Source organism: Anoplopoma fimbria, chromosome 24, assembly GCF_027596085.1.
Source record: "Anoplopoma fimbria isolate UVic2021 breed Golden Eagle Sablefish chromosome 24, Afim_UVic_2022, whole genome shotgun sequence".
NCBI classification, from domain to species: Eukaryota; Metazoa; Chordata; class Actinopteri; order Perciformes; family Anoplopomatidae; genus Anoplopoma; species Anoplopoma fimbria.
In genome coordinates this window covers 13,377,166-13,391,671 of record NC_072472.1, presented here as the reverse complement: position 1 = coordinate 13,391,671, position 14,506 = coordinate 13,377,166, and the positions used below count along the sequence as shown (strand labels likewise).

Genomic DNA, 14,506 nt, shown 5'->3' with positions numbered 1-14,506 from the left:
GTTGCACTCAAGATTGCCATGGAATACCACAAGCATCTGAAGAAGAGACAGGAAATATTTTGAGAGGGAGAGACAGATGACAATCTACAAGGATCCATCATCACACTGGATCAAGGGACTTTGCAGTGTAAGATGCCCCTGAGCTTTATTTTTTGAAGATGTAAAAAAAAAAAAGAATATATATAAAATTGATTAATGGTCATTGCAGCAGACTAGCCTGCTTGTGCATACATTTTCTGTTTTAATGAACAATAAACAAATGCTTAGTTTTGTTTAAAATGATCATTTTTGCGATATTTAAATGTTTCATTTCATTAAAATGTTTTTGAACTTCACATTTCTGACACATGACAAATATCTGCATGCCCACAGTCTGAATGTCCACAGGTGACACATGCTTATGTGTTATGTCTCAGTGTTAAGGAGAGCACTCATGAGCACAACATAAATCATTTTATTTTGGGGAATGTTGTAAGTCTATATCTTGTTAGAGACTCTGGCAGGAGAAACTCAGTAACTGCACGACAATATGTGTGATGAACCTGAATAATTCAGCTCATCTTCTAGCCCCGCCCCCCCCCTCTCTCTCTCTCTCTCCTGTGAATGTCAGCTACACTGCCCATTGGCGACAGGGCTGAGGTAACAAGCCCTGAAAATCCTCCAATAATGTGCAGAGGTGGGCGGTAGCACTTTGCACACAGGCTCTCAAATGTCTGAAGTTACAACTCCTGCGCGCTATTCTGGCTGAGTATGTCGAGGGTCCGCACGGTTCTACGCACGGGAGTCACCACCGTGTAGGCATCCAGCTGACTCCCAACACTTTTTGGGTTTTTTTACCTTTTTGAGTAAAAAAAAAAAAAAAAGACCGCCCCACACACCTCTTGCAGAGTGACTGTTTTCGGGTGGGTTGGATCACATCCGTCGCTATGTTGCTCCATAGACTTCTCCTGTGTTTCTCACTAACAGGTATCGTTCTCGCGCAGCCCGACAGCTCTGGACTATTTTACGCGCTGAGATCTGAACTGTCAGAAGATGCAATCTTGGTGGCCAACAACGGAATACGTGTTCCTTTCGGGAGATCGGTCTTCATCGATCCCATCAATGATTTGGTGATCCAGACGCAGCCGGGGGACCGGTGCAGCATCACCGTCCTGGAGAACGATCCTCTCTCACAGAGACCGGGGCATCTCTCGCCCAAAAAGTTTCCGTGTGATTTCGGTCCCAATGACGTGACATACGTGCACTACGGCTCCAGGAGTCCGGCTAGAGACAGAGTGCGTCTGCAGCTCAGGTATGACGCGCAAACCGAAACCGTTATCATCCCGTTTATGATGGAGGTTGAAGTAGTTTTTACTCAGCTAGAATTACTCACCAAAAACATGCCTCTCACTGTTGATAATCTCAAAGCGACCAGTAACCCCATTGATAAGAAGATTTTAGAGTTTACTTATGACAGAGACTCTTATAAATGCGAGGTCACATCCCTGACTAGTGGCAGCCAACTGCCGAGATATGGAAGACTCGTTGACGAGGGGAAACTTTCCAAAATGATGGATTGTGATGAATTCACACGAGCTGACATCCGCTATGAGCACACGTTTGAACGCAAGTCTCCCAATAGGGACTATGTTCCCATGGTTGTGGAGCTGCATGATAAGGAAGGGAACTTAGTGACACAGGAGTATTTCCATCTTATGATTCGCATCAAAGAGGGGGAGGAAAACACTCCTCCCAAACCCAGCTTTGTGTCCATGATGATGATGGAGATCAGTCAGTTTGTCATGACCGCCCTCACGCCTGATATGCTCGCCGCTGAGGATGCCGAGTCAGACCCAGATGAGCTTATTTTCAACATCACCTCTCCCTTATCTTATGAGGAGGGCTACATAGTCAGCACTGATGACAGAAACCTCCCCATCACATCATTCTACCAGAGAGACTTGCAAGATCTGAAAATTGCTTACAAGCCCCCCTCCCTGGACTCAGACACTGAGAGGATTTTCCAGCTTGAGTTTGAGGTGGTAGACACGGACGGGGCCATCTCAGACCCCTTTGCCTTTATGATAGTCGTGAAGCCGATGAACTCTTTGGCCCCTGTTGTGACACGTAACACGGGTCAGCTGCTGTACGAGGGCCAGTCTCGGCCTCTCTTCAGCGCCCACAACCTGGAGATCAGCGACGAAGACAACCTGGACACGGTCACCATCACAGTGGTGGACGGGCTGCGCCACGGGGCCCTCATGGTGCTGGGCTCCCACAGGAAACTCTTCACACCTGCTGACCTCACAACAGGTGTCGTTGTGTACCAGCACGATGGGAGCGACACATACAGCGACAACATCGTCTTTAAGATGTCAGATGGAAAAAACGAAGTAGAATTCCTGTTTCCTATTACAATCGTTCCCACTGATGACGAGCCACCGATTATAAACGCCAACACCGGCCTGGTGCTATTCAAAAACCAGATGATGCTTATATCTCCCCTCATGCTTAGCGCCGCAGATATTGACTCTGAGGACTCCACTATTAAATTCACCATTGTAACTCCCTTTTCCACCATTGGCACAGTGCTCTTAAGACAGTCAGATGCCCCGGAGGACCCATCCTCTTGGAAATTCAATGCTGAGGATGAAGTGTATGAGAAGGAGGTGCAGGAGTGGCTTCAGAAAGACATCACTGATGGAAAGTTATTTTACAAGCACACAGGCCCTCACAGCACAGATACCATCATGGATCAGTTTGTGTTCACAGTTCAGGATGACAACGACCCCCCTAATGAGTCAGGAGAGAGTGCATTTATAATTCGGGTTTTACCCATAGATGACATCCCCCCTGAGCTGTACCCTGGCACCACCCTGCAGATGACTGTTCAGGAGTTCAAGCTCACTCACTTTAACAAAGAAGTTCTGCGCTACACCGATTTGGACTCTGAGGACCGTGACCTCAAATATACAGTTATCCAGCCCCCGATGGATACCGATGAAAATAACCCAGCTGTGTTTGGTTCTTTGGTTCTGACAGATAGCCCAGACACTGAAGTCACTGAGTTCACACAAGCTCAAATTAACCACCATAAAATCTCCTACGGCCCCCCGGATGTTGAGCTCGGAATTACAGCCCACGTGGTGCAGTTTCGTTACACTGTTGAAGACACAGCTGGGAACAGCGTAGAAGGAGCTTTCACTATTTACCTCGAGCCCGTCAACAACAAACCCCCTCAGATTACAAACACAGGCTTTACTGTGTTTGAACGCGGAATGCACATCATCAGTATTGCGGAGCTAGACGCCACAGACCTCGACACAGAGAGCAAACAGATTACATTTACTCTGAGCCAGCCCGCTAAACATGGCCAGGTCCAGGCTGCATTCACTGATCTAGAGAAAAAAGCGGTTTTCAGACTTGAGGATATCTCAGAGGGGAAGATATCGTACAGTCATGGTGGGGAGGAGACAAGGAGCGATGAATTTCAGCTGGATGTCAGTGATGGGATTCATGTTGTAACCGTGACGGTCAAAGTTAATGTAAAGCCGGTCGATGATGAAACTCCAACCGTCAACTTGCCTCCGGGGACAATCGGCTCACATATGGATGTGCTGGAAAACGGAGCCACAGAAATCACAACAAATGTCATTCAAGGCCATGATGATGACACAGATGACCTCTTGCTGACCTTTATTGTGGAAGATCCCCCAGCAATGGGTGAAATACTGGTTAAAGGAGTGCCTGCAACAAGGTTTACACAGGCTGATATTATTAATGGCGTAGTTGTGTATGCACACACTGGTGGGGAGATAGGTCTCTCCTCTGAGCAGGATGGCTTCAATTTGACTCTCACAGACATGTCCGATGATTGGACGGTGGGTGGAAATAAGGTCAACGGGGTCCATGTTCGAGTCACTATCCTTCCTGTTGACAGCCAGGCCCCTGAGGTCGGGGTTGGGATTCAATTTAGTGTCATTGAAGGGGCGAAATACGCCATCGGCCCTCAGCACTTGAACGCTGATGATAATGACACTCCGACGGATGATATCCTTTGCACCATCATTGTCCAGCCCACTGCCGGCTATGTGGAAAATGTATCACCTGCCCCAGGCTCAGAAAAGTCCAGGTCAGGAACAGCTATCAGTGCTTTCACTATCAGAGGCATCAGGGAGGGGAGTATCCACTATGTGCAGAGCATTCACAAAGGGGTAGAGCCAGTGGAAGACAGGTTCACATTTAGGTGCTCTGATGGGATCAATTTCTCAGAGAACCATTTCTTCCCAATTGTCATCATCCCATCAAATGATGAAAAGCCAGAGATTTATTTGAGGGAGATAGTCGTGATGGAGGGAATGAACGTCGTCATCGACACTCCAATTCTGAATGGTGCCGACGCCGATGTTCCACCTGAGGAGCTGATGTTCATCATTTCCAAACCTCCCAAACATGGTGTCATTTTAAACCAGCTATCCACCGGCTCAGTTTTGGTGACTAATTTCACTTTAGAACAGATTAGGGAGGCATCAAGTATTATTTATGAGCACGATGACTCAGAGACAACGGAGGACAGCTTTGATGTCACTCTGACTGATGGAAAGTACTCTGTGCAGAAAACAGCCAAGGTTATGATCATTGCTGTCGATGACGAGACCCCCAGAATGCTCATCAACGACGGCCTGGAGGTGGAAATCGGGGAGACCAAAGAGATCAACAACAAAGTGCTCAAAGCAACAGATTTAGATTCAGATGACAGTACGCTCACATATATCACCCAGTTCGGGCCTGCTCAGGGTCTCCTGCAGAGGAAAACCCCATCCGGGTCTCTGGAGAACATCACGCTGGGCATGAATTTCACACAAGCTGACATCGACGCAGGGCTTTTACTCTACACACACAACGGTCAGGAGGGCATCCGAGACTTGCTTAAATTTGATGTCACAGACGGCATGAACCCACTAATTGATCGTTACTTCTACATTACTGTGGGCAGTATTGACATGGTGTTCCCTGATGTGGTCAGTAAAGGTGTGTCCCTGAGAGAAGGTGGCAGAGTGACTTTGACCACAGATCTTCTCAGCACTACTGATCTCAACAGCCCTGATGAGAATTTAATCTTCACTGTCACAAGGGCCCCTGTCAGAGGCCACTTGGAGTGTACAGATACTCCTGGGATGCCCATTGTGGATTTTTCTCAGCTCCAGCTGGCTGGCAGTAAGATTTACTACATCCACACCTCAGACGATGAGGTGAAAATGGACAGTTTTGAATTTGAAGTCACTGACGGCTACAATCCTATTTTCAGAACCTTCAGAGTCTCCATAGTGGATGTTGATAATAAGAAACCCGTTGTTACTGTAAATAGTTTGGTTGTCACAGAAGGGCAGATTAAGCTGATTACACCATTTGAGCTCACCGCAGAGGACCAGGACACAGCCGAAAAGCTGCTGAAGTTCTCAGTCACACAGCTGCCTGTTCATGGTAAACTCCTTTACAACAAGTCCACACCCGTCACCAGCTTCACCAAACAAGACCTCAATGAAAACCTTATCAGCTACAAACACGACGGAACCGAATCATCAGAGGACTCCTTCTCCTTTACAGTCACCGATGGCACACACACTGACTTTTACGTTTTCCCGGACACTGTGTTCGAGACTCGGCGCCCTCAGACCATGAAGATCACCATTGTGGCTTCTGACAACGGCATCCCCCAGATCGTGGTGAACAGAGGTGCACCTGCTTTAAAGATCTTGGCCACGGGTCACCTGGGGTTCCCCATCAGCCCCAAAGTGCTGAGAGCAGAGGACAGAGACAGCACCCTGGCCTCCCTGGTGTTCCACGTCACCACGCAGCCCAAACATGGCTACATCGTTAATCTGGCACAAGGGAACAACTCCATCATCACATTTAGTCAAGGTAAACAAACACCCACCGGTATTATAATGCATGACCTTTGCATGAATATTGCATGTGGATGGCATAATCAAATGTACTGTTCAGTGGCTGAGTGATGTTGGACAGAAAAAAAGGGATTTAATAATGTAATTATCAGTTCTGGTAAACAAAATTACCTTAATGGTCATCCCACTCTCTAATATACTGTAACAAGAAATGTTACATTATTACCTTACATTATTAGTAGTGAGCTAAACTACATTAATGTCAATCTTACATAAAAAAAAATAATTCCCCGAATCAAACATCTTTTAACATTGTTGAGTATCATTATTGTGCTTATTTGGCAAAATGGAATCATTTTTTGGAATCAAATCATTATATTCCTTATGACTAAATTCAGAGCAAAATGTTGAAGTGAAAAAATCCCTGCAAACCTGTACGTTTTGATTAATGTTTCACAAGTTTTTAATTTATGGAGTAATAATTATTCATATGTGTGACAAGTGCAGTCATGGGAATTTCAATAGTTAATTTGTGGGCCTGATTTAGATGTGCCTTCCTCATCAAATCATAATTAGCAGACCAAAGTTAGAGGCTGATGTTTGGCACAAATGTCTTGTAGACGGTTAAGGATGAATAATTTATTTTTTCTGCCTCTCCGGGGAGATGTTCACATCTGATGTTCTCTACAGTGGTTTGTTAAATGAAGCAGGACAGAAGTAGAGGATCATGTGAAAAGGTCAGAGCAGATCTTTTAGTTAAAGGATGGCATTTGAGTTGCCGACCATGCCCGTGGTTTGACCTGAATTAGAAATTATTTATAGCAATTTGTGCATCTTAGATAATCATATATAAACCCTGAAAACTCTCAAAATAATACATTTACATACAAAGCGAGAAATGCCGCCGGTACTGAATTTGTCCCTTCCTGCATGTGTGCATGTCTGTTTACTGATAACACACACAGAATCAAGGCGACAATGCTGTTGATTGAGGTTTAAAGCGATGCAATCAATGCAGTATTTCATGTCACGCTGAGGCAATTATACAAACAAGTAAGAAAATTCACCTGCTTGTGCTACAGCTTTGCACAGGCACAGACAGGGGCTGAAGAAACAGAGTGAACAAGAGCTCCTGAGTCAACAGGAATCGGACACGTCAGACTGCCTACGGTCTTTGAAAAAATAAAGGCACAGATGAGACAAGAGTGCGGCGAGAAAAGAGAGGCAGAGGGTCAGAGGGGCAGAAGAGGGGGCAGAGGGAGCAAGTGGAATGGAAGAGAGTGCAAAGGAGGCAGAAAGCAAGGGGGAAGTGTAGGTGGCATGAGAGAAATAAAGAATGAGGCAAGGGGCGTGAGAGAGTAAAGTGAGAGAGAGCAAACAAGCTCGTCAGAGGAATCAGTCAAGTGAAAGAGACAATCCCTCGCTCTTTATTTACTCTTCCTATTTCCAGGGCACATCCCATGAGGCTTTCTTTTTAAATATTTGATGAACAATGTGCCCCTGGTTTTACTGTGCTGACTTTAAATTTGCAAGGTCCTCGGGTTCACGGCTGTGTCACAACACTCCATAGAAGAGCCTTTTTCTTGCCGCCTCTCCCAATGTGAGAAGATCGATACTCGCCAAAGTGAAAGTAGAACAATACTGTTACAAAAAACATCAAATTATGTGCAAATAAAAGATGGTTGAATGCTTTTGTCCCTGTCCTCATGTTAGGAGAGGCAGCAATGACAGGCAGCCACCTAAGAGGTTTTAGAGGCATCCCAGCAAGAGTCAGGGATTTATACTTTTATGAACCTCCTTCCGCTGACATCTATTATTGAAGGACATGGTTGTCAGAGGCCAAGCCCTTTCACAGTCTTGATGATTTTTCGGCACTGTAATAGACGTTTTTGGAGAATGGTGAAAAAAAAAAAAGGCAGGCAGAAACCCTGTAATTCAAGAAGCTAGGAAAACAGCTGAGGAAGTGTACCCTAGTGATCCACCGCAATCCTGCTTTTAACATTCTTACTCTCGTCTGTCATTAAAAGATCCATTGTCACCTGGTTTTCGGGGCTGTTGACACAGAGCTGGCAGGTTCAGGATTTAATTTTTTTGTTGGTTTTAGCTCGAGCCGTCTCGGATGTGAGGTTGCGGCCTTATCGTCCTGGATTACGGAGGCATGACTTTCATAATGCGTTCTCTGGTAGAAAATTGTTCATGCTGAGTGCTGATAAGGAACAGAATCAGTGTGATACTAGAGACCTGCTGTTTCTTTAGCTGATATGGTGTTGAAGCGGGACAGCTTCCATCTTTGAACAATTATTCGACAGAGAGTGTTTGAACAAGCCAGAAAGCCATAATTCAACTTCAAAGTGTGTTAGAGGCTATTTCTGTGTAGCCAGCGTGAAACTTTTTTTTTTATCTTTAAATGCTAATTGTTTCATGAATATATGTTTTTTTATCTTGACAAGGGCAAATCATTTCGAAATACAATTTATAATTTAGCCATCACCTTGTCATTATTGGTGTAAGTTTCAACTTTTCATCATGCATCATTTACACGACACTGGCCTTCATTTGCGTGGCATTAAATACATCGAAACATTTGTTGTTGTTTGCTATTGATCTTGTTTTTTGTCTTCCTTATGTTGGTTTTGAGGCTAAGAGGATTGTACCATATTTGCATGAATTTATTTTTGGGTGCTTCTTGTAGCCCTGATTTTTATTCCCGTTGTATCACTCCTAACTCCATGTTACTTTCCTGTTACAGCTGATATTGATGACCTGAACATCTGCTATGTGTTGCGGAATGAAGAAAATGCTACTTCTGATCTCTTCCATTTCTCCGTTGAGGATAACGGTAAGATTTCACCTTTTTTATCTTGATATTTGCATTTAAATTGTAGCCACCTTTCTTTCTGCACAGAGGCTTTTTGCTGCATGAGCAGAAAGGTCCTGAATGTTTTACCAAAATTTCAACTAAATTTTAATAGATACAAGTTGGCTCAGGTGAAGATCAAACCTGTCACTTATTGGGTATGGTATGGTCTCTCTAACCTTTAGACTCATCTCTTCGGGTGAATCTGTATCTCTCCTCTTCTGTCTGAGTTTCTACTGTAGTTGTCAGGGTTCAGAAAATCACACTTCCTATTCCAGTTCATAGGGGGTTTAATTTTGTAAATTTTTGTAAAGCTCTATCAGCTTACGATGCATGAGGCGACTTTTATTTGCTTTGATTTCATTTGATTCAGGATTTGACTTTAAAAACGATTTGCTATTCAAAGCAGCAATGCAGTTGTTGGTCAGAATATTAATCCCTGAAAAATGTGCGTGGGCCGACAGAGGCCCTCTGTCTGTAACTGTACGCTACAGGTGATGCTATATCGTGTTAACTTGCTGATGGCCTGATGAGGCTCACAGGTTCATCACAGATAGGAAAGTAATTCCTGAGGATAGATCAAATTAAAGAAGCACTGAGCTGTTCAGTCTAAACTATGCTTATGTCAATATTTCATGTCTGCCTCCAGGGAGTTAGGGCAAATCTCGTACATCAAGCAAAGAGCGCTTTCAGTTTGAACAACATACTTTAATTTTTATGTGTAAAATCCTCTTTGATACATCTAATTTGAGATGCATTATGACCATCATTACCTTCCTGATTTATGCACATGAAATGGCCCCTTTAAATTCTGTACATTTCATAATATATGTTCGTTGCGATAGGCTTGACATTAGAGTCCATTTACTGAGGCAGCAGCTCATTAAGCAGTCAGCGACTGGGAGTCTCGTTTAGGAAATTTCTGCGAGTGAAGGAGAGCTTAAGAGCTTGAAGAATTTGTCTGAGATCAGCAATTATTGGGATATTTATATCAGTGGGCCCTGAGATCAATGTAAATGAGGAAAAGCATAAACCTTAAGTATAAGGCACTACAAATGAAGAAATACTGCAAACGCATACAAGACTGGAAGAGCATGGAAGTTGCTATCGTAAACAAACACAAAAGGATGGTGGTCTTAGTATTTTTAGAAGCACATTTTCTTAATGCTTCCTGATGTTTTTTGTCCTTGTGGTTTAGGTTTAAGTGTCATGACCACAACACCACAACTCCAAGTCCACATTCATTTTTTTTTTTTTTTTAAAGCAGTCAGATCACATAGTGGTTATGGGTTTAGTTGTTATTGGCCTCTGCTCCTTTACGTTCTTATTTTTGAATTAATTCAGTGGTGCTCACCCTACATTTTTTGTGCGTAGTTCTATGCCTAAAAAAAACTCATTTAAAAATACCCCACCCATTTCTTTGAGCAGTTCTCCCCTAAATGTACAGTAAAAATAAGAGATGCCCTTGTTTTATCATAGCAGGGGTGTTTATTTATTTATATAAGTATGTACACTGTTCTCTTAGTCTGTTAATTTACTTCCTTTATGATCAGATATGATGGTTTAAGAACTCACAGAACAACTCTTGTAGAGCCCTTTGAACCTCACACCATTGAGGTAATTCAATTGAATGGACTTTGAAGAGAAATTAACAATACTTCTCAATCACAGGACTACAAAACTATGTGTTTAAAACATAACGTTGACATTATGGATAACTTTAGGTGATTCTCTCCTCAGGTTTAAAACTAGTGTATGCCCTAACCAACGACATTCCAAAAAATAAATCCATATTACACAATTTCTGGCTAAAAAACACAAACTAATGGTTTTGTGATACAGCTCTGCACTCCTTTTTCATACTGTGGTGCTTATGCACTTAGGAGAAAGTGGTAATGTGTAGACGAGTAACAGTTTTTTTAAGCACATGAGAGGAGAAATATTTACAAATCGATTGTCCATGCTCATGTAAACTTATTTTCTTTCGTTTTCTACGCTATTTGCTGAACAAAAAAGGCCCATGGCATTTAAAATGGAAATCTGTAATTGACGTACATGAGTTTATATATTCAATCCATAAATTTACTGGATACACTTGAGCCATCTTCCTTGCAAGAGGGTTGGTGATACTGACTCCAGATAAAACACTGTTAACATACCGCTAAAAGGCTGCACTACAGTGATTCACAGCAGCAGGTACAACAAAGTACAAAGTATCCTTCTCAGTTTTCTTCCAACCCATAAATCCCCCAAATCAACTCCTCCATGTCTACAAGCCTGTATTTCACAGGAAGTGAGTGCTATGTGAATCATTACATTCATGTAAGCAGGTACACCAATCCAGATGTTCATGGGAAGACACGCAAATAATCCCACACATGCATGCACAGCAGAACACAGAGGGGTAGCTGTAGGATAAAGGCTGGTGGGGCCTCCAGCACAAAGAGGTATTTGATATTTAAGAGCCCAGGCAGCATTGTGGGTAATGAGAGCCCTGGGCGTCTGAGCTGGGCAGAGCTCTGAGGCAGCCACTGGTAATTACATGGCCCTATTACAGGCTCATCTACAGGGGAAGAGTGGAAGGAAGCACCTTCTGTCACAGGTTAATACCCACTGGGATCACTATGGTTAACTGTAATGGGCTGCAACATGGCTTGTTTCCCAGGCTTGTCTTTGGCCCTGGGTTGTTCAGTTGACAGTTATAATGGAGCAACACAAAACAAAAATTACAATGGAGAAATTTGGAAAACCATGAAAACAATGCTTACCAACTATTTACAATAAAAAAGTAGGTCTGAGACTAATGATGATTTTCACTACTGATAGGTCTGTCATTTCTTTTCCTCTATCTATAAAAATGTCATAAACATGTTCTGTCAAAAAAACAAAACACATATATTAAGTTCACTTACAAATATACAAAACAAACTAAGTAATGCAAAGCCTCAAACAATGAGTTAATTATATCAATACCTGCTGATTTAATTATCTAACCATTCAGTTCTGCTTAACAGGCTAGTTCATTGAAATTACAAAAGCACACATTTTCTCACTTAATTAAAGTAGTGCACACAGTTAGGGTTTTATTTTCCAAGTTTTGAGATATTTATAACAGAAGCTCTCTGCACGGCTGGATACCACTGAGGGTAAGTGGTTGAATTACATATTTTATTTGACGGCAATAACCCAGCTACTTTAAAATACATAGACATTGTTTGTCATTTTCATTTAGTTACACTTCAATATAGAAAGTTATTTTCTGAGAAGGCTGAATATGACCAGAATATTTAGTCTCAGTCGCTCTGCTCATCCAGTCTTTTCTTCAGTGTGTCTCTCCTCTCACTGCAAACAAGGTTGATTGTTACAATATAATCCTTTCATCCCATCCTCACCCCTCTTTCACAATAGCAACCTTGACATACCACGGCTTTATCCAGATTTACAAAATCTCCCCTTAAAACATCACCTGCAGCCACTATATCCCCATTTTATCCATGTTTCACTGAACTCAATACACATTGCATATCTTTGATCTTCAAAAATATCTCTTGAATATGACAAAATACTATGCGTTTGACATTCCCCCTGTTGGTGTTAGAAGACTAATTATCACGGAGACTGCACTGCAAGGGCAACAATTCTTTATCATCAGTTTTGTTTGTGCATAATGTGTGATTGGCTGTGGATCCGCGGTGCCACTGTGACTTTTTTCCCTTTGTTCAAAAGGCCTTCTGTTTTCCTCTCTGTTGAACGATAAGGGTAGCAAATTATTTATAAGCATTCAGCAGTCACTTTTAAATTGCTTCTATAATGACTTTTAAACTCTTTAACTCAATAGTAGAATGACAGATTCTGATTATGTCTTTGCTCAGAAGTTTAATGTCATCCATGAACACACTGATATAATCCAGTTTAGATTGCTGGAGTTCTTTGAATGTTTGGAATTGAAAAAGCTGTCTTTATTATTTTCCAAAGATTATAACTCATTGTGCTTTTCCAATCCTCTTCATTAAAAGATCTCACCTGCTTTGGAAGGTGATGTGAAAAACCCCATAAATTACAGGCTTAAACTGACTGTCACCATGGCCACAAATTGAGGTTAATCCTTTTTTTGTTGTCAACCTGTCCAATAAAGTTTACAGATCAGGGCAGCAGGTATACATCAGCATGCGGCACACACATACACACGCACTAACACGTCGCCTGGATTTAGTAGAGGATTGTTCTCTATCTGTCTGCATTAAGGAATTTACTGTCACTCACTTCTCCCAGGACCAAACTCCTTTCTTTATCATCTTCATCTCTCCCTTCTCACACTGTCACTGTTAGATCTTGTTGGATGTGTTTTATTCAGTCTTTTACCCTGCTGCTCAGCATCCATGTTCATTATATATTTTGTTCTTTAGTGTTATTTTTGTCTGTCTAACAGCCTATCAATGTCCTCTTTTCCGCTCAAGGTACAGTCTTAATATTTTGCCCTCCTGTCTTGCTGAGTCTAATCTCAAAGTATGCTGCGGTTTATTGTGCCGAGTGTCGACTCTGTCTCAGGCATCAGAATCGGGTTTTACTGTCACACCCTTGCTGTCTTTTCCTGCTGCCTGTGCCCGCCTGCCGTGTTTTTCTGTCAGCGTTGGTGCTGATGGATCTCTCTGTTGTAGGATTACAGCACATTCTGCAGTTGTGAACGTCGCTGGCGATGATCTGCATCTAATTAGAGCGTTGCGATGAGAGTGTGAGACTTGTTGAAGAGATTTTTCTTCATGTTAATCATCTTTGATTCTGCATCCCTCTATGCTTGACAGCCCCGACGCTCGATGTGTAAACACGCAGGCATGACCAAACACCCTAATCTCAAGAGTAAACAAAAAGCTAGATCATTTATTTTGCCATTGAAATGTTCTGAGTTACTTTTTTTTTCCAACAGTTACTTTATCTTAGGAGGTTTTTGTTTTCACCTAATGTTCACCCTGTCCTTCTCTATACATAATGAAACAGTTTGAAAGCTCACATAAATACTCCATCCCTGCTTTACCGACTTTATAAGTTATCCTTACCGTCTTGGTTTCCTAGTATATAATTTAAAATGTATCTCAAACCTTATTTGTATTTATATCATATTACCATAAAAATGTAAAGTGATACTTTATTATCATGTTTCTTTTCACATTGTAATCCAAAAAATACAAAACACTGGGGATCTTTTGTGAGCTAAGCTTTGTTGTTTTTATTTTTAAACACTCTATCCAAAACCTTACATCTAAAAGTAAACAGTTGAAGTTGAAATTCCCTATTTCTGGCAAAATAAAATGTTGTTTTAAGGATGGAAATGAGTGCAGAAAAAAACTGGGAAGGAGAAACCCGAGATTTCAGCTGCTTTTTTATCATCTCTGTGCTTAAAGTTTGCTCTCAGGATTGACAGTAACCATCCCGAGATATATTAAACTCATCCCTCTGTTAAATATTATATTGGTGGCATGGGGAGACTTGCTGAAATGATCGGCGTGCTGAAGTTCTGTGATGAGCACAAAAAAAAATCCTGCAGGAGACATTTCGCTGACACTCACGCACAGAGACATACAGGCGTTTACACACTGAAACGGGCGTGTGACTACACACTCATGCACAACTGCAGACGCACACATACACCTCACGGCTCCACCATTTCTTTGTCCTCGAGCCTTCTCCCTTTAAGCTATGCCCAGGGTCGTATACGGCTGTCTTTGTAGACATCAGTGGAAAAACCTCACGGTTATTAGGTGTACCA

At 42.3% G+C, this 14,506-nt stretch overlaps 1 protein-coding gene across 1 annotated transcript in view; it reads left to right on the top strand.

Moving 5' to 3' along the window:
* Positions 1-917: 917 nt before the first annotated feature.
* The window catches only part of frem2a (FRAS1 related extracellular matrix 2a), a 51,271-nt gene continuing 37,682 nt past the window's right edge, over positions 918-14,506 (top strand). Inside the window, exons 1-2 of the mRNA XM_054626082.1 lie at positions 918-5,901; positions 8,635-8,724. Coding sequence (XP_054482057.1) covers positions 927-5,901; positions 8,635-8,724 — 5,065 coding nt within the window. The 5' untranslated portion in view covers positions 918-926. The remainder of the gene's footprint in view (positions 5,902-8,634; positions 8,725-14,506) is intronic.